The sequence below is a fragment of the Perognathus longimembris genome, unplaced genomic scaffold, assembly GCF_023159225.1.
Source record: "Perognathus longimembris pacificus isolate PPM17 unplaced genomic scaffold, ASM2315922v1 HiC_scaffold_5289, whole genome shotgun sequence".
Lineage (NCBI taxonomy): Eukaryota > Metazoa > Chordata > Mammalia > Rodentia > Heteromyidae > Perognathus > Perognathus longimembris.
Window position 1 is genome coordinate 1 of NW_025960699.1, and position 19,448 is coordinate 19,448.

At 56.5% G+C, this 19,448-nt stretch overlaps 1 protein-coding gene and 1 long non-coding RNA gene across 2 annotated transcripts; one reads left to right on the forward strand and one right to left on the reverse strand.

The window, feature by feature from the left end:
• Window positions 1–1,301: 1,301 nt before the first annotated feature.
• LOC125345079 (UV-stimulated scaffold protein A-like) lies at window positions 1,302–7,626 on the forward strand (the record flags this gene model as incomplete). The annotated part of the gene is made up of 6 exons (XM_048337321.1): window positions 1,302–1,406; window positions 1,853–1,978; window positions 2,640–2,823; window positions 3,311–3,419; window positions 4,967–5,141; window positions 6,714–7,626. Coding segments are annotated over 6 exons (793 nt in total), but the record flags the coding sequence as incomplete, so codon positions are not given.
• Window positions 7,627–11,342: 3,716 nt separating this feature from the next.
• On the reverse strand, window positions 11,343–11,740 carry LOC125345081. The gene is made up of 2 exons (XR_007209702.1): window positions 11,648–11,740; window positions 11,343–11,439 (listed from the first exon to the last, which is right to left on the reverse strand). It is a non-coding gene; the product is annotated as an uncharacterized LOC125345081 (long non-coding RNA).
• Window positions 11,741–19,448: the final 7,708 nt, after the last annotated feature.

Consider the following 19,448-nt stretch of genomic DNA (forward strand, 5'->3'; position numbering starts at 1 on the left):
TTGAGCTCAGGGACTGGGCCCTGTTGCTGAGCTCTTTTTACTCAAGGCTAGTGTTCTACCACTTGAGCCACAGTTCCACTTCTGGATTTTTTGGTGGTTAATTGTAAATAAGAATCTCGTGGACTGTCCTGCCAGGGCTGGCTTTCTACCATGATCCTCAGATCTCAGCCTCCTGAGACTCTAGGATGACAGGCGGGAGCCACCAGTGCTCGGTCTTTTTTGTATTATTATTAATATTTAAGTAGACTGGCTGTCACTCGTGTTCTCCATGCTTCCTCGCGTTTTTCCTTCTCATTTGATCTGGTCTGTGCATTCTGCTTTGTCAAAGACATACAGTGCTTTTTTTCCCCTTTCTTTGGTGACAAGGTACTCGGGAGGCTGTGCTGTGCTGTAGGTTCAGGCTCCTCTGGGCCACGGCCAGCTCACCCTGGGAAGAGGAGCTCGGTCCACACCTTGCTCTGGCGCGCCTCACCGTCCATGGAGGAGTGGGGGGAGCTGTGAAGCCCCAACCAGACCTACAGTGCCCTGCCAGGAGGTGTCAGCAGGGGGGGTGGCGGGGGGCCCTGCCTGGAGAGGCGCCGTGTCACAGCCTCGTCCAGCTGGGGGCATGGTTGGGTCTGTCCTGTCCCTTGGGGGCCCTGGAGAGGCGCCGCGTCACAGCCTCGTCCAGCTGGGGGGGCACGGTGCCTGTTCAGAGCGGCATCTTGCTAGTCAGGAACTTGACGTTTGCTCAGCAGTCACCTAGGGGTTGCACAGCCCCGGGCCTGGCTCTCAGCTCTGGCTGCCCTGTTGGCTTTCTGAGCCATTAACAGAAGCAGAGAGCAGTCCTGGGCCTATCTCCGGAGACCAGCACAGGGAGAGAGGTGGGGTTTGAATCCCAGCTTAAAACTGCAGACCTGGCTCCGTGCAGGAGACGGGAAGTGCCCGAGCCCTCTGGCTCTCTCCATGTTCTGTGTTGGTGCGGGCAGAACCAAGTGTGCACGCAGTGGCGTGGTGGGCTTGGGAAGTGGCAAGCCCCACCCCCGCAGGGGGCAGCCGGGGCTGTGGAGAGCCCTGGGCAGGGCTGCCGCTGGTGACTCTGTTGGCAGTGCCCCGGCAGGGCTGTGTGGTTCCGCCCTGCACATGCTGTTGAGAGGTGGCCTCCACGCGGCTGGCTTTGGAGGCTGCGGTGTGGCAGCATGCTGCCCCTGGAGCAGCCCTGCACTTGGGTGGAGGCCAAGACCAGATCTTTGTCTGTTTCAGGGCTGACACAGACTCTGGGGAGTGACATGGCTGCAGCCACGGCCACTCGGGATCTACAGGCGAGGACAAGGAGGACTGAAGAGGCGTCAGACCCCACCTCTGCTGCTGCCCAGACAGGACGGCTCCAGGACCGCCCAGCCTCTCCCCCCTCCCGCCTTGCCCAGGTGACTCCAGATGTCCCCTTTGTGGGACACGTGCCTCACTGTTCCATCACCTGCTCAGGAGACAGGCTGTCCATCATCTCTGGCTCTCCTTCAATTCTGGAGTGTGCAGTCCTAGCAAGGTGGCACCTGCTGGTGTCTACCAGGACAGGGACAAAGATCCTGGAGCAAAGGTGTCAGTGGGCCTGGGCTGGCTGCAGTCCTCTGGGAGTACTTGAGCCTGGGCCTTGCTCTAGAATTTGAGGCAGATGTCGGGGGACCCCAGCCGGGTGAGCATGGAGACCAGAGCCAGTGCTTGGCTGTGGCACTTGCTGCACCTTGGCGGCTGCCTCACAGCCTAGGCCGAGTGTGGCTGTGGCTCATTCGCACTGTACTGTACTGGGGTGGGGGTGGGGAGGGGATGCAGAGGCCGTAGCAGACCTGGGCAGCTAATGCTGTGCTATTCTCAGGGCACCGCCGGAACCAGAGGAGGCCCAGAAGCTGGCAGCAGAGCGGGCCCGGGCACCTGTTGTGCCCTTTGGAGTGGACCTGTGCTACTGGGGCCAGGAGCAGCCGATGGCTGGGAAGATTCTCAAGTGAGTCCAATAGAGCCTGCTTTGTGAAGCTGCTGCCGGTCAGGGAGGGTGCCTGGGAAGGCCAGGTACCACAAAGTAGAAAGGAATAGCGTGGAGGCCAGGCGCCATTAAGGGTGAATGCCCTGGGAGTGCCCTCAGGAGCTCTGGGACAGCCGCCTTTGGGAGGGGCTCACTCTCAGAGCCCGGCAGCAGCCACCTCCTGCTCTCTGACTCGGCGCTGTCAGCCAGGTAGGCCAGAGCAGCCACCTGCAGGGTCCAGGCCAGCACCACACGTGGGGCTCGGAGGGGCAGGGAGAGTTCCCCGGGGAGGACAGGCGAGGGCTTAGCTGTGGCAGGTGCGGAGCGGCCAGTGCTGTATCCTAGGGCCAGTGCCTGGCCTGCTCTTCAAAGGCAACTGGCCTCAGGCTAGCCCTTGTGTTCCTGGTTTTAAGCTATTTGGTGCAGTGTCAAAATTGAACCTTGTTGAAGTGACTTGTCCCTTGCCCCAGGAGGATTCAGGGTTCAGTAGGGCCTGTTGCCTTCCCAAGGCTGGGGGGCAGCTGGGGTGCTGTGGGTACCGTGGCGGCTTCCTCACCCCCCTCCTCCACAGTCTGGACACAGGGCACCTGCCTTCCTCCGAGGACCCTGCAGATGCTTTGAAGGTCTCTGGTCCATGTTGCAGGTCTGACTCTCAGCACCGCTTCTGGAAGCCCCACGAGGTGGAGGAGGAGACAGACAGTGCCGATGTCTCTGGGATGCTCCAGACCCGCTGTATCACCTTCGCAGGGACATTTGAGCCCGTGCAGCACCAGTGCCGGGCCCTGAGGCCTGATGGCCGTCTCTGCGAGCGCCAGGACCGGCTAAAGGTGAGGGCAGTTGGCAGGACCAGGATGGAGCAGCCAGAGGGGAGTCCTGAGCTCCTCCTCCTGCCCTGGGCCAGGTACTCATAAGCTCCAAGGAGCCCCAGGGAGGGGCTTGTCCATGGTTGCCATTAATCACTTAGCCACAGGCTATCAGAGCACTGTTTATGGGTTTTCCTGTCAGAGTCCTGGAGTCCACTTCTGAGTGTCCTTCCACAGTGCTTGGGCCCTTGCCCTGTATGAGGCCAGAAAACTGGGGGGCAGGAGGGTGCTAGGATGCCCAGCCTCCCAGACACACTGGGCAGAAGAATGCAGGCTTGAAGCAAGGTTGCCTCTCACAGACTGATTCGAGGGAGGCTCCTGTTGCAGTTCCTGGGACCCTCCTTTGGAGGGGTACCTGTTCCCAGGCTTCACAGGACCTTTGCGTGGCCATGCCACCCTCCCGCCCTCCCCGATGGCTGGGTGTGCCATCAGCAGCTCTGTGCCTCTGCAGTGCCCGTTCCATGGGAAGATCGTCCCCCGAGATGACGCGGGGCAGCCTCTCGATCCAGAGCACAGGGCCCGGGAGCAGAGGCAGCGGCGGCGGCAGCCAGTGCGGCCAGGTAGGCCCGGGCACACGGGAGGGGGGCGCCGGGCAGAGCCTGGCATCCCGGGGCACGTGGAGGCCAGGTGGTGGCAGGAGGGTCCTGACCTGTTAATCTGCAGGCTGGCCTTCCCTGGTGGCTCGCACTCGGGAGCAAATTAAGTACCTATTTTTGTGTCAGCCCTGAAGAGTATCTGGTTTTCCAGCCCTTGGTGGCTTGTTAACAAACAGGTATCAGGGCTTGGGCCGAGCAGCGCTGGCCAGTCAGATGTGAAATAGCATCTCTTTACTAACTGCAGTATTGATCCCGCCTCCCTTGCACAGGGGGCAATTTTCTTTTCCCTGGCGCTAACCTCAGTGACAATACATGCGGTGCTCCGGGCCGTCAGCGCCCAGGAAGGCCGGGCGGCCCCAGCATCTATTGATTTTCTTCAAAGGCTTTTAAATTGCTCCTTCATTTTCCTGAGGTGCTCATTCCATCTCCGCTGGGTGCCAGCGTTTTTTCCTTGTGTTTAAACAATTGCTCTATTCACCGGGTTCCTAAACTGTGACGCCTTCTTATTACCGGGAGATAAACTGTTTGGACAGTTTTCCTTAATCTTGGATTAATCGCCCCTCTATCTGAACTGTGCAGCCCGAGTTCCTTCACTCCAAAAGTCAGCCTGGGAAGGCTGTGCCATCTGTCTGTCTGGGGTGCAGGGCTGCTCCCCAGATGAACGTGCCCTCCGCACGGTCTGGCCTAGCGGCACCCTGCTCACAAATGCCACCTCTGCCCCCTGCCCCGGCTCAAGGGTGCCGTTTGTGTGTCTGAGTTCCACAGAGTGCGTGGGGGGTGTTGGGCGCCCTCTGAGCCAGGCCCATCTTTGGCCAGGTCCATCAGGGTGGCATTGTCCTCCCCTGCTTCGTTGGGGCACCTCCTGGGCCTCCCCAGCCAGGCTAGGCCCATGCCGTACCATACAGATCAATGGCAGCTGTACAGGCGAATCCACAGAGACCAAGAAAAGATGAGCTGCCCGCAGCCTCGGGCCCTGACGCCGGGAGAGACTTTGTGCCGCTTACATAGCTATCATTTCCAGCAGCCCAGCAAGCGAGCAGTGACCTCACCATGTGTCTTCCTGTGCAGGGACGACATTGGCTGGGCTGGGTGGCAGGCATTTCCCTCACTGCCCTAACAGATGGTGCCCAGCTGGCTCAAAACAGCCAGCCCTGTCTTGCTGAGCCAGGTTACCTGTAGCACAGGAAAAATCATCCTTGGCCTACCCCTTCTCTCAGGCCAGCCCCTGGCCAGCAGGTGTGTGTGCCAGCCTCTCAGCCATCCAGGCTGGGAAGGACCAGGTGTGTTCCAGATCCTTGGTTGCCGCCTTGACCCCTGATGGGCCGAACCCTTCTGTGGCACACCAGAATGGGTCCCTGTCCTGTCTGCCTCTCCGGGGCCTGTGGAGGCTTCAGGGGCTGGGTGGGAATGAGCAGATACCCAGCCCTTCTATCTCCTGGGCCGGAGGAGCTTGAACCAGAGGAATTGTGGCCAGTGCCAGACATTTTCTAACATTGAGGGGTTTTGTTCAGATTGGCAGGACCCCGAGTTTTTGAAGGATGTGGAGGCAGCTACAGGGGCAGATCTTGGCTCATCGAGGTACAGCAAGAAGGGCAAAGGGAAGAAGAAGAAACACCCGAACCTCACTGACCTGCGAGAGCGGGCCAACACTGCCCGAGCTCGCATTGGGAAGAAGGTCTTTGCCAAGTAAGAGCCGTCACCAGCCCCTCCTCCCCAAGCCATCCAGTGGGACAGAACCCTCCCCCCAGTCCAGTGGGACAGACCCCCCCCTTGATCTGGTGGGACAGACCTCCCAATCCAGTGGGGCAACCCCTCCCAATCCATCCAGTGCGACAGACCCCCCTCAATCTGGTGGTTCAGACCTCCCAATCCAGTGGGACAGAATCTCCTCCCAATCTGATGAGACAGGACCTCCCCCCCGCTCCGCCGACACACACAACCTGAACTGCCCGGTTTCTCCCCAGTGACCCCCGCGCTGGCCAGAGACGGGCACCCCAGGGACCTGGGCCGGGTGGGATAGCCATGTACCTGGATGCTGGGAGGGGTTTCCCAGGCAGCCCTGCGTCTCCCTCCCTGGGGGCAGCGCTGCGGGTGGGGGCTGACTGGTATGGAGTGGGCCTTTCTCTCTGCCCTGCTTACTCACTGCAGAGGGCTACGTGCTGGCCTTGCTGTGTCCCCAATCAGTGGCCACAGTGTTGTCCCTAGCGACCACCCTAGGGAGGGTCGTGTGAAGGCCAGTGGACTGGGGCTCCTTGCATGGCGGCTCTTACACAGCCTGGACCCACTGCCAGCCAGGGTCCCGGCCCGCAGGGTCTGCAGCCCTGTGCAGGCCACCAGCCTGGAGCCCCACTGGCCAGAGACACCAGCCAGGGTCAGGTGGTGTTATTAGACCCCCACAAGGGTCAACACCAAGACACAAGCCTGTCCCTGGGTGGTGCTGGGAAAGTGGTCAGGTCACCTGTGGGAGGAGGCTGCCTCCTGCCCTGCTCTGGGCCCTAGCCGGAAGGAGCAGCAAGGAGCAGCAAAGAGCAGCTTCCACAGCACTCGCTCAGCGGCCGGGGCAGGCCCTGGCACCTGGTACAGGGCCAGGGCTGAAAGCAGGTGCAGCCTTTCAGATTGAAAGTGCCCAGCTAGCTTCCCGTGGGTCAGCCGGGGAGGGTATCAAGGACAACCAGAGGGGACCATGAGACAGAGCAGGAGCAGGGCCAGGCACTGGCTCTCGCAGCAGAGGTGTGGCCTGGCGCCCTCTAGGAAAGGAGCTCTAGTGACTGCAGCCAGCCAGACCTAGAGAAGGGAGCGGGCAGTGGCTTCCCAGCTTCAGCGGTTGGGGTAGGAGATAACTCACCCACGTGTGGCCTCAGGCCCTGCCAGTGCCAGCACTGGTCAGTGAGACCCCTGTTCTGCCTTGTGCCTTCCTTGGACCACACATTCCAGAGTGTGCCGCTCCACTCTGGGTGTGCAGGTCCGTGAGTGGCTGCAGTGGTGAGCCAGCGGTGGGAATGAAAGCCAGCACTCCTCATCCGCTTGGGGGCGTGGGCCGACAAGGGGCCTCCTGGAGGGAAGGGCCAGGCTGTGCCGCCGTGCAGCCTGGGGTCCTGGAAGCTGCCTCAAAAGGAAGCACCTGCTGTGGGCTCCAGCGCTGGAGCTGGGAGCTTGTGTGTGTACACCAGGCTGGTGCCCATACCGCCGCCCCAGGAGCAGCGAGGCTGCAGCAGGGGCCAGAGCCCCCTGAGTGTGTCTTGCTTTGCTCTCCCACAGGGCAGCTGTGCAGAGGGTAGCCGCTGCGATGAACCAGATGGACCAGAAGAAACACGAGAAGTTTGCAAACCAGTTTAACTATGCGCTGAAGTAAAGGCCTGGGCCCTGTGTGCTGTGCTGCGTTGTGCCGTGCCGTGCTGCTGCCGGGGCTCTCCTCGAGGACAGGAACGCGGGCGCAGGCCCGGCAGAGCCGTGGCCTGTGTGTTCACAGGACGTCCAGAGGGGGGCCTTGGGATGCCTTGCACGAAGGCTGGGAATGTAGCTGGGTGGCAGGGTGCTTGCCCGGCGGGCATGAGGACCCGGGTTCCAGCCCCAGCACCCTAGGGGCGGGGCGGCATTGTGGCACAGACCTAGAATCCCACATTTCATGGACATGGCAACAGGAAAAGAGTGAGCTCCAGGCCAGTCTGTGCCTGTGATCCCGCTTCTCCAGAGGCAGAGATGGGAGGCCATGGTTTGGGGTCGGCTGTGGCATAAAGTTAGTAACACAGGTGTAGTGGTTCACACCAAGAATCCCAACGATACAAAGGCATCAATAGGAGGATAGCAGTCCCAGGTGGGCCTGAACAGAAAGCGAACCATCCTATCTAAAAATAACCTGGAGCAGAAAGGAGGGTGCTCAAGTGGTGGAGCCCCTGCTAGCCAATGTGGGGCCTTCAGTTCAAACCCGCATCACTCAAAACAGGGCCCTCCAGGGATGGCCTCCCTACCCGGAGGCCTCCACCATCTGGGGCAGGGCTGGCCTGTGCCCAGGGCGCAGAGCAGGTGTCTGTCCTCCCCATAGTAGCCACCAGAGACCACTCAGACCACCTCATACACCAGACGCTTCTTATTTGGGTTGGTGGCTGGGATGGGGCTTAAACTTGACCTGATCTCTTGGTCCAGTTATTTGTTTATGGCTGGCACTCTACTACTTGAGCCATATCTCTGGTCCAGCATTTTGCTGGTTAATTGGAGATAAGATTCTCACTCTCTTGCCTGGGCTGGCTTCAAACCTCAATCCTCAGCTCTCCGCCTCCTGAGTAGCTGGGATTACAAGTGGTAGCCATAGCCCCTAGCTGCCCATTCTGTTTTTAACTCAAACACAAAATGCCTGGACTTGCTCTACATCAGAACACAGAACTTCTCGCTGCCTGGCTTCTAGTGACAGCTCTGTTGAGATTCATAAACCACGCAGTTCACCCACGCAGCGTGTCCGCCAGAGGCTGCAGGGGCCCAGTAGCACTGCTTCCAGAGCTTCATCGTGGGAGAGACCGGAGGCCTCTTTCCACTCTCTGTCCCCAGCCTTGGGCCTTGGGAGCTGATCTGCCCTGGCTGGCCCTTGCTGAGTGAATGGGCTCCTGTGGGCGTGGCCTCCCTCCCAGTAATGTTTCCCGCCTCTTGTTCTCCGGCTGTCCCTGCTGTGGGGCTGTTGGGAATATTTGTGTTCAGGCTTTTGTGTGGATGCGAACTCATTTGTTGGCGTCTATACCTAGGATTGAATCACTGGTTCCTAAGGTAACTGTATTTAACTTTTTATTGAACTTGTTTTCCAAGGTGGGTACATTGATTTGCATTCCAGTTATGCCACATTCCTACCAATGCTGGTTAGCCCCCTCCCCTCTCCCTCCCCTCTCATCCTCTCCCTCCCTGCCCCCTTTCTCACTCTCCTTTCCCTCTCTTTCCCACCTTCCCCCTCTCTCAACCCTCTCCCTACCTCTCTTCCCTCCCCTTCCCCCTTTCTTCTCTCCAGTCTTCCTCTCTCTCATCTCTCCTGTGTTCTGTTCTGTGTTCTCTAGTCTCCTCCCCCCCCCCCATCCACACTGTCAACCGAGCCACACCTCCAGCCCCTCTTCTCTCTCTTTAACTTTAGCAGCCTTAGTGTGTGTCAAGAGTTACCTCAGTCTCTGCCTCAGCTTCCATGTACTGGAATTACAGGCGGGTACCACCAGGCCTGCTCTTGATCGTGTCCTTTAAAGCAAACTGTTGTTCATTTTGGTGTCCAAATTTATTTTTTTTCTTCTGTTGCTCTGCTGTTTGTGTCCTCTGTAGGAAATCATTTTGCCAAATTGAGGTGCAAATATTTTTCAGGTCCCAGGTTTTATTCTTAGAGTTTTGTCTTTTTTTTATTTTTTGCTGGTCCTGGGGCTTGAACTCAGGGCTTGGGTGTTGTTTCTGAGCCTCCTTGTGCTCAAGGCTAGTGCTCTACCACTTGAGCCACAGCACCACTTCCACCTTCTTCTGAGTAGCTTATTGAGATAAAAGTCTCATGGACTTTTCTGCATGGGCCGGTTTTGAATCGCTCTTCTCAGATCTCAGCCTCCTGAGTAGGTGTGAGCTGCCAGCACCCGGTTCTCTTCTGAGAGTTTTATAGTTCTAGCTTCTGTGTGTGTGCTGGTACTAGGACTTGAACTTCATCACAGCTGGTGCTCTACCACTTGAACCACGCCTCCACTTCTGGCTCTTTGCTTATAAAGGCAGTTACAGTCACTTAAATTCAGTAGTGAGTACATTTCTTTTTGGACATTGTTACCCCATCCCAGTTCTGGCTTTTTGTTCCTTAATTGGAAATAAGAATGTCAAGGATTTGTCTGCCTAGACTGGCTCTAAACTGCAGTCCTCAGATTTCAGCCTCCTAAGTAGCTAGGATTCCTACAGGCGTGAGCCACTGGCACTCAACAAGTTTATCTCTTAATGTTTGAGTTTTTGACACATTTTGGATGAAGTGTTGTGTGTAGAGTGAAGCAGGGTCAAGTCCACTGTCGTAGGCCAGTGTCTAGCTGTCCCAGCACTGGCTTGCTGGAAAAATTATCCTTTCCCCACTAAACTTTCTTGGAACCCTATTTGATAATCAGCCATACATCTGGACTTGTGATTTATTTCTGGGTGTGACTTCCCTGTTGGCCTATATTTCCTTAAGTGCGAGTTGTCCAGCGTTGTTCTCTTTCAGGATTGCTTCGCCTTTCTGGGTCCCTGTGTTCCCAAATGAATTTACAGGAAAGGTTTGTTGTTTTCTCTATATAGATATAAAAAAGCATCTGATTTTTTTTGTGCCAGTCCTGGGGCCTGAATTCAGGGCCTCAGTGCTTCTTTTTGCTCAAGGCTAGCACTCTACCACTTGAACCACAGCACCACTTCTGGCTTTTTTCTGTATACGTGGTGCTGAGAAATCGAACCCAGGGCTTCATGTATAGGAGGCAAGCACTCTACCACTAGGCCATATTCCCAGCCCACGCAGCTGAAATTTTGATAGAGATTGTAGTCAATCTGTCAGAAAATAATGCTCTCAGTGTTAAGTCTCCTGATTCTCTGTTCAGGTGAATCACCCTTAATTTAACAGTATTTTATGGTTTTATTTCTTCTTTTTTTTTTTTTTTGGCCAGTCCTGGGCTTGAACTCAGGGCCTGAGCACTGCCCCTGGCTTCTTTTTGCTCAAGGCTAGCACTCTGCCACTTGAGCCACAGCGCCACTTCTGGCCGTTTTGTATATATGTGGTGCTAGGGAATCAAACCCAGGGCATCGTGTATACAAGGCAAGCACTCTTGCCACTAGGCCATATTCCCAGCCCCTATTTTATGGGTTTTAGTATAGGAGTTTTTCACATATTTTTAAAAATACCCCTCTGCAAGCTGCAGATTTCTCATGATAGCCACTTGAGCCAGCCCGTCTGTGCAGGGCTCTTACTCCATATGCACTTAACACCAAAGTGCACTCGGTGCCTGCAATGGACCCGTGTCTGTAACCCCTCGCAGCCTGCTCCTGGATTCGGGGTGGTAATGGAGTGTGAAGCAGTTCTCTTGGTTTGCTCCTGGCTGAGTGGCAGTAGTTCTCACGCAGGCTGTCATGGTGCTGAGGGAGGCCTCCAGCTCTTTCTCCAACTCTGCCCTAGTAGTAGTTTCACAGTACATACAGAGAAAACAGCATCAAGAACACCTGCTGATAGGAAGGCCTTTTGTCTTTCCGGTTTTTACTTTTTCCTGAGCACCAGTTGCTGTGCTGGAGGATTTCACTCTGTCCACCTCTGGCCAGACCCTCCTCCAGTCTCCCATCCTTCCTCCACTTCCCCTCCCAGAGCGCTAGGCCTTTCTGTCTTGATTCTGTGGGACTATCCACTGTTGATCACATTAGCAATCAGGCAAGATTTATTCGGGAATCCAAGACAAATGATTTGTTTTGTTTTGATCCTCAGAATTTCCTACCCAGTTAGAGTAGGAAGGAAAAGTAGCCTATCAGCTGGGTCTGGTAGCTCAGGCCCATAATCCTAGCTACTCAGGAGGCTGCGATCTGAGGATCACAGTTCAAAGCCAGCCCAGGCAAAAATGTCAGTGAGACTTAACTGTTGTTAATCACCAAAAAATCTGGAGACGAAGCTGTGGCTCAAGTAGTAGAGCTCTAGCCTTGAGCAAAAAAGCTCAGGAATATCACCTGGGCCCAGAGTTCAAGCCCCAGGACTGGCATTAAAAAGAAAAATAGCCTCTTGTTACATACTGTGGTGTCCCATTTTTATTTTCAAACACTACTTCAGGAGACTCAGTTTCCCTAGAAACCAACAAGGCCTGTCCCGGGGCTCCTGTGGGAGGGTTCTGACTATTACTCAGGGAAATGAGTTGGGTAGCATATAGACAGATGTCTGAAGCCATCAGTCTGTTTTCTGTCCTAGGGACCTTACAAAGTAATTTCCCTCAGAAATAGGATTACTTCATTATCATTTCTCTAGCCAATTCCTTATTTTGTTGTTGAATGTTGTCTTGTTTAAATTTTGTATCCCACTTTTTTTTTTGCCGATCCTGGGGCTTCAACTCAGGGCCTGAGCACTTTCCCTGGCTTCTTTTGGTCAAGGCTACCTCTACCACTTGAGCCACAGCACCACTTCTGTCCTTTTCTGTATATGTGGTGCTGAGGAATGGAACCTAGGGCTTCACACATGCTAGGCAAGCACTCGACCACTAGGCCACATTCCCAGCCCCTATCCCACTTCTCATCTGTAAAAGTTCCTCTTCTGCTTGGTTCTGTGCTTGGAATCATGTTGATTAATATGATCATGCCCCCAAACAACGTGTCCTGGGAAAGGAAAGCTTTACTTTGTAAGTCTGTGTCGAGACACGTGCTTATTAAGTGTTTAAAAGTTAAATAAATGAAGAATATAAAGAAAAAAAGTGTCTGCTTTAATCTTTGTGAGTAGCTGGAATGACAGGCTTGTGCCCCCCCCCACCCCCTACCGAGTGCCGGGCAGTGTTCTTGCCTTCGTAGCTGCATCTAGATTCTTCCTATTGGACTCACCAGGAGCGATTCTTTCCTTGCTACAACAGACCAAGCCAGCCTGCATCTGTTGGGTTCCGGATGGAGTCACAGATGCCCCATGCGTTGGTTGGTCAAGCATCTCTTCAGGTGGCCGTGCTGCCTCCAGTGGGTGTGGTCTAACCTGCAGCTGGAAGCCAGAGTGCTGGTTAGAGCTGCAGGTTTCCTGCCCCTGAGGCTGGGCAGGGAGGGGCGGGGTGGGGCTCATCCTGTGCCTGCTGGTGACATGGTTTTGATGGGATTGCCTCTATTCTTCTTGCCTAATGGCTCTGGCCAGCACCTCTGGTCCAATGTTAAGAAGACATGATGCCTGGCAGGGGAAATCTTTGTCCTGTTCCTGACAGGGGGGGAAGGAAGCTGGCTGGTTTGCAGGTGTCCAGATCCTCTGTCAGATCAGGCTGAGGAAGTTCCCCATACCTCCTTTGTGAATGCTTTTGTCCTGAGGTTGAAATTCAGCAGATAGTTCATTTCCCCTTACTGCCAAATGCTCTTAGTGCCATGTCTTTCCATGGTGTGGTTCTTGCCCTTCATTCTGTTCACAGTGTTCTACTGTTCATTTGTTGAACTAAGCTTGCATTCATGGGTAAGTTTCACGTCCTTATGGTCTATAGTCAGTTTTATATGGTGCTGGGGATCTGCTAGCGTTTTATATCTGTATTTATCAAGATACTGTAGGTCAGTGGGTGTTTTTTTTCCCCCCTGTGATGTGTGTTTCTGTGGCTTTTGGTATAAGTCACTACTAGTCAATCTGTCCTTTTTCTTCATTGTATCTCAGAATCAAACTTGTGTTTTCTGTAGACCGTGTAGACTTGGACCGGATTCTCATCAATCTTTCTGTTCTTTGCTTCGTAGAGAATTGGATCTGTTTACATTCACAGGACCGGTGGGGATGGGTTTTGTGTGTGCCTCTGTCCCTCCATTTTTGTATGTTCGATGTATCTGTTCATTCTCTTGCAGCGTTCTGTCTTTAATATTAAAGTGTCTTTCTCTCACATACCTCAGCAGACAGCTGTGTCCCAGGAGGCCCTCCTGCCCAGAACGCCAGCCCAGTCTCCACCCAGACCATACTGTTCAGTCAGAAGTGAAGGTCCAGCTTCTTTGTGCTCAGGCTCAAAGCAGAGAGTGGAAGGGGCCTTCCTTCTGAGCTACGCAGCCAGAGTGGAAGGGACCTTCCTTCTGAGCTACGCAGCCAGAGAGTGGAAGAAGCTGTAATTACTTCTGAGCTACGCTGAAGTCCTTTCTGCTTGCTTTTTCAGCTAGAGTCTCATGCTTTTGCCCAGGGCCAGCCTCTGACCACAGTCTTCGTATCTCTCCCTATTAAGGAGCTGAGATTACAGGCACGGGCTACGGTGCCTGGTGCCGCCACTGTTCTCACCCTCAGGACTCCCTTTGCTTGGTTCATAACATTCTGGCCACGACCTGGCCGCTCACGGCCTTACTTGGAGCCCGTTGTGCTGCTGCATCAGGCTTGGAAGGCTCGTGTCATTATTTATGCGGATGCTCCTTTGCTCCTCTTCTGCACCCTGCTGGGCACCGTGCGTGCGCTGCTGCGGGGGTGCACGGGCCCTGTGGCCGCACCTGTTTCCTTCACTCCCATCGCTCAGGCCGGTGATCCCGGGTGGCCCATGCTCAGGGCCCACTGAGGTCCGTGGTCACCCGGCGCCATCCGTCCCTCGTGGCCGTGCCGTCCTCCCTGGAGATGCCCTTGGGCTCTCACCCATGATGACTTCCTCATTACTGTTGCTCTCGTCTATGAAACCAGACTCGCGTTGAGTCTTTAGGCTGATGCCCGTCGTTCTTTGTGCGTGCCTACAGAATGGTTGTCTGGTAAGTTCCTCATCGGGACTGTTGGGAGTTTTCCGTTGCTCTGTATGTCTCGTGCTTTCGTTTCTGGGGACTGTGCACATCGAGTCATGACAGGTGGATCTGCAGATCTGAGCCTCCTCCACGGGGTTTCTTGTTGCCGTGGTTAGCCGTTGTTTCGTGAGTCCCCTGGACCAGTTCTGTAGTCTGGGCTCCTTGGCATGTGTAGCCACCAAGGTCTCTGCCGGGTGACCTTGACGTTCAGCCCTTGACTTCTGAGTGAGCTGTGCCTTCCTGCACAGGCTGGGTGTGCTGGGCATGCCTTCCGTCGGAGGGAGGCTGCGGCCAACTCGGCCTCAGCTCTGCTTCCCCTTGCACCGAGCCAGAGACGGGGGGGAGTTCAGGGTTGTCCCAGGGATTGCTGAGCGTACACGTAGCCCTGAGTGTGCACGCACCATGTTCCACCTCCTGGGAAGCCTGCACACAGCCCTGAGTGTGTACACACCGTGTTCTGTATCACAGCCCGTGCACTCAAGGCCATGTGCGTGTTTCCTGGGATGAGGTACATCTGTGTGTGCACGCAGGGCTGTGTGTATGTTTCCTGGGACATGGAATGTTGGGCACACACAGTTGGCCGCAGGCACGTTTCCTGTGTTGTGGAATGCCGCGGCTGCAAGCCCAGGGCGGTGTTACGTTTCCTGGGTCACAGAACATGGTGCGTGCGTGCGTGCGTGCGTGCTCGGGGCTGTGCGCACATCTGGGGTGTGGAATGCTGTGTGTGCATGCCCAGAGCTGTACCACATTTCCTGGGATGCATGCCCTGAGCACGCACGCACGATGTTCCTCATCCCAGGAAACATGACACAGCCCAGGAAATGTGCCCATGGTCAAGTGTGTATGCACACCATTGCCTATGGCAGGAAAGGCACACACAGCGTTCTGCATCCCAGGAGTGTCCATGTGTCCAAGAGCACCGGGTTATCTCACTCCTTTGGAGAGCTTTGCACCACGCTGGTGCAAGTAAACACCAGCCTCACATCAGGTTTTTCTAGAAGCAGCGGACAGGTCAGCCACAGTTGTGGCTGGGGCGCTGGCCTCCCCTCCCAGTGGATTTGTGTGTGTGGTGGGGAACCCAGGGGCTCACACACACTGGGCTTGCACTTGCCACTAAGCGTGGCCATCTTGAGCACACACTCCTTGGACAATCACAAGCCTTGTGTTGATTTCCAATTCTGTAAAGTTGTTTCGTCTGTTGCTTCGATGTGCCCTGGTCTTAGTGGTCTTCCCTAAAGGACACTGGTGACACCAAGGCTTGTGCACTCCCAGCTCAGGCGTGGCTCGGCAGGGCCCGCTCCCAGAGTGGCCGGGGTCTGTGCAGGAAGAATTCCTACCCACTGGCCTGCTCTTCCTGGAGCTGGCACCTTGATTGCTTTCTGAGCCTTTGCCTGCCCTGTGTTCTGTGAATGCTTGATCTCTGCCACATTACAGAAAAGATCATGTCGTTTCTGTTGACGTTTCTCTGAGGGTACAGATGCAACATTTTTCCCTAGGTTTACGAATGTGGTTTCCCTTCACCTCGGGTGTCCGTGTTCTTTGCTCATGTGTCGCAGGGCATGGTTTTGTTTGAGCCGGGGTCTCTGCAGCTCAGGCTGGTCTGACTGTGCCCATCAGAGCCTCACACGTGGCCTAGGCTGTGGGTTTGTTGTCCTGTTGTGCTCCTCCATTTTCCCTGCGGTTGTTGTTAGATGCCTCTCCCCACTTAGAACAGCATCGCAAACTGTCTTCTACTTTTATGGATTCATTCTCACATTTAAGTCATAGATCTCTAAAGTGTGAGCCAGGAAATCTGTTTTAAATTTTAAATGGCTATCCAGTTGTCCTTACACCATTTATTGATAAACTCACTTAAAAAAAAAAACCAAACAGATTTTGAAGTCTGCATAGTATATTTAAGTCCCAGCCCTGGTGGCTCAGTTTCTATGGTCTGAGATATCTGCCTATTCATATATTACCATAGCTTTCTGATGACTGCAGATTTGTGACGCAAAGCTGATGGGTTTTTAGGTGAAAGAGCCTTTCTATCTTTTGTCTGTGGGTCAAGTTGGGACATCGGGGATGAGATGTAAGAAGGGTGTTTTTGTAAAACATGACAGAACTAATTGGGTACTCTCATGCTTTTTGTATCCTATCTTTTAAGGCATCTATCTGTCTGATTTTATTATTTGACAGACTTGGGCTGCATGAGTGACTGGCAGGGCAGGGGTGGAGGGTGGGGAAGGAGCCTGCCTTCTGGTTACTAGGGGCAGGTTCTGCCCTCCAGCCCAGGGGCTCAGTGCCTGGCTCGCACGGTGCCTGTCTCACTTGGGTCTCTGAGTCAAACCTGTGGACCAGGGCCTCTTGGGCAGGTATGCCCTGGGGGGCAAAGAGCTGAACTGGCCGAGGAGAGCAGGCGCTGGGGGCCCTCCCAGGATGGGGTGTACACCTTGTGGAGCTGCAGGTCCAGCAAAGTCCTTCTGCCAAGGCTTCCTACGTGTTCCCTTCCTGGGATCCTTGCTACACGTGGCACCTGTCAGCTTTGCCAGAGCCTCGTCGGCGTCCTGCTGCCCCCTAAGAAGTGGAAGGTGACTTTCATCCTGGGAGATGGGTGCCCCACATGATCGATGTTTTCCCAGAGGGACCAGACTGGCGGTGGCAGGGCGGACCCCCAGATGGGCCACTGCACGAGACAAGACTACCTGAGAGGAGCCGGCGGGGGACAGTGGGACCGACACTGGACCTGTGGGACGGAGAGGGACTGCATGCCAAAGGCTGCCCAGAAGCAGCCACAGGGCAGGCCCTAGGCCCGCCCTTCTGCTGACTATCCTGGCCCAGGGCCAACCTGCCTGGCCACCTCCTCTACCCTGTCCCTCCATGTGCTAGGCCAGCATCTCCTCACCACCGCAAATGCCACCCTCGCTCCTGGGACTGGGAGGGGCCCTTTGAGCTCCCACGGAACCCTGAGGTCAGAGCCAGGGAAAAGACCCACAGGGGAGAGGGGCCCTTACACACCGGGCCAGACACTGAGCCAGACACGGCACCGGCTCGTGGCTGGGAGAGGGGGAAGAGAGGCACCAAAGCTGTGCCCTCGGTGGAGGCCGCTGGCCTCGCAGAGCCCGCAGCGAGAGGCCTGGCTTCGAGGAGGCCCGAGAGCGCTGACGTGACAGGAAGGGAGGTGCAGAGGAGTCCAGGGCGAGCCTCGTGCAGACCAACAGGCCGGAGGGGTTTGGGGACAAGACTCTGGAAGACGACCACTGTGGCCTGCGGGGCAGCCACGAGCCTGGGTGCAAGTGTTTGGTCTGGGGATAGCCCTGGACAGCAGCAGGAAATCCTCCCGCCGTCTCACTGGGCCCGGCCCGTTCCTCACCCTCCTTGCCCAGGGTACCACATGGCTCAGCTCCGGCCAATGAGGTGCAGGTGGCTGCATTGCCTCCCTCTCTGTGTCTGCGGCCTGAAATAAATCTGTTGGCAGGAGTATCTCCTCCCACCGAGGCTCCTGAGGACAGAGGCCCTGTGTGTCTGGTGCAGCAGCAAGCTGGATGGAGCTAGGTCTTGGGGACTCTGCAATGGCACCTGCCTAGGACTGCCACTGGTCAGGTGCCCTGCGGACAAACCCAGTCCCAAACCACACAACCAGTGGCCACAGACTGTAAGACCCCGGCCTTGCTGGTGGGCCCTCGGTGAGGAGGTTGGTGGGCAGCAGGAGGGGCCCTGGGTGGTGTGGAGGCCGCTGACCCAGCGTGCCTTGCTCTCCACAGGAGGCCTTTCCACAGGAAGACTGCATGGGAGCAGCTCCGCTGCTGTGTGGTGGTCGTGTCCGAGGCTGGCCAGGCGGAGCCCCGGGGAGGACAACGCCTCTGCCCTGAGATGGGAGAGACTCGCATTAAAAGGGCGCTGGAGGGGGCTGGTCGCCTCCCTCCGGCCTAACTCAGGTTTCTCCAGCCTGGCGTTAGATGCCAGACTGAGGAATGGTCAGGCAAGGGTGGGTTGTCCCAAACCTGGCTAGGGTGGATGACAGGTCCCGCTGGAGGGTTAGCAAGAAGCAACACCTGTGCTGACGGCCTGTGAGAGGCTGCAGCCGGAACTGTGTGGACCTGGCTGCCTCCTCCGGCGGGGTCCGCCTCCTACGCCCCAGGCTGCTGGCGCGTTACCGGCAGAATCACAGCACAGGGCTTTTGAGGTGGCTCAGGTGAGCAGCCAGGAGTCTTAAGAGACTGGAAGCAGCCCTGTCCCTGTGGTGTGACTCGTGGCTGTGGTTGACAGGGCCAGGAGCCAGGGAGCAGCGATCTGCATGGAGGGGACCTGCCTCCAGGCCCCAAAGCCCCTTTAACACCCTCCACCGCCGGGCAGCCAGGCTGGTGCTACAGGGTCGGGGTGGGGGAGGGGCGCGGGGACAGAACATGCCTTCCATCCTCACCGCAAGGCAGATGTTTCAGTGGCTGGTCCAGCCCAAACCCAACACCTTGGAGGGCTGGGACCCAACTGCCCGGCCAGAGTCCGGGTGTGGACGTCTGCCCTTCATCCCCGAGTGCGGCAGGGCCCTGGGATGTCCCAGCAAAGCTCAGCAAGGTAGGCACAGCCAGGCAAGGTCCTGGGTGGAGGAGACAGGCCTGCATGGCCTTCTCCAGGACAGCTGCAGCCTCTTGCCTGGCAGCCCTAGGACAAAACCTACGGTATGGCTGATGATCTGAGGTGAAGAGCTTTCTGGAACCTTCTAGAGCTCCCTAGCAGCCACCTGAATCCTGGAGGCCCCGAGCTCAGTTGTGGAACTCCAATCATGGGCACCTCACTGTTCCAGGTGGTCCAGAGGCTGGGCCTTACTCACCAAGCCCTGACCGTGGTGCTGAACCTGAAGCCCGGCTTGCACCAGGCTGTGCGGGGCCTGCCACCCTCTCGAGGTTTGGGCAATGGTGGAGGGCTCTGCTGCTTCCCCCCCCCGCCCCCGCCTGCTTTGGGGCTGCTGCTTCTTGCAGTTTGCCACTGATGGTGGTAAACTGGGGGGCGGGGGGGCACAACTTTCATTCCTGCCTGTGGCTTTGCAGTCTCCTACTCCAGAGGAGTAGCTCCACCTAAGGAGGTGAGAACAAGTCACAGCTGAGAAGGCTGTGTCCCAGAAGGGGGGCTTTGATGGCTTCCCTGGCCGGGATGGGTCGCTGCGAAGTCTCGGGTGGGTGGCGCTCTGCAATCCTGCGTTTGTTCCTGAATGGATGCAGCTGCCCCACCCAGCTCAGGAGAGCCTGCACCCCCACAGCCGGGAGAAGTGCTCTGGCGTCTTTGTCCTTCAGGCTGGAGGCTCTGCAGGGCAGGTAGCTCCGCCTGACAACTCCATTTTGCCCTCTGGGAAGCGGGATGCTCCCTCCTGGTCTGGGGCCAGACACAAGTTGACACCCAGAAAGTGTGGTGGCCCGGACAAACTTAGGGGGTTGGACAGGGAGTCGCTGCTTCCTGGCCGCCCGGCCCCTGCCTCTCCCAAGACAGTCCTCCCCTCTGCGCTGGGCCAGCCCCGCCATCGCGATCCCGAGCCAGCTGGGTGCCCGGGCTCACACCCGGGAGACGCCAGGCTCAATACCCCCAGGACCCTCGGTAGCACTGGGGGCTCCACCTTGGCGGGGCTCAAGG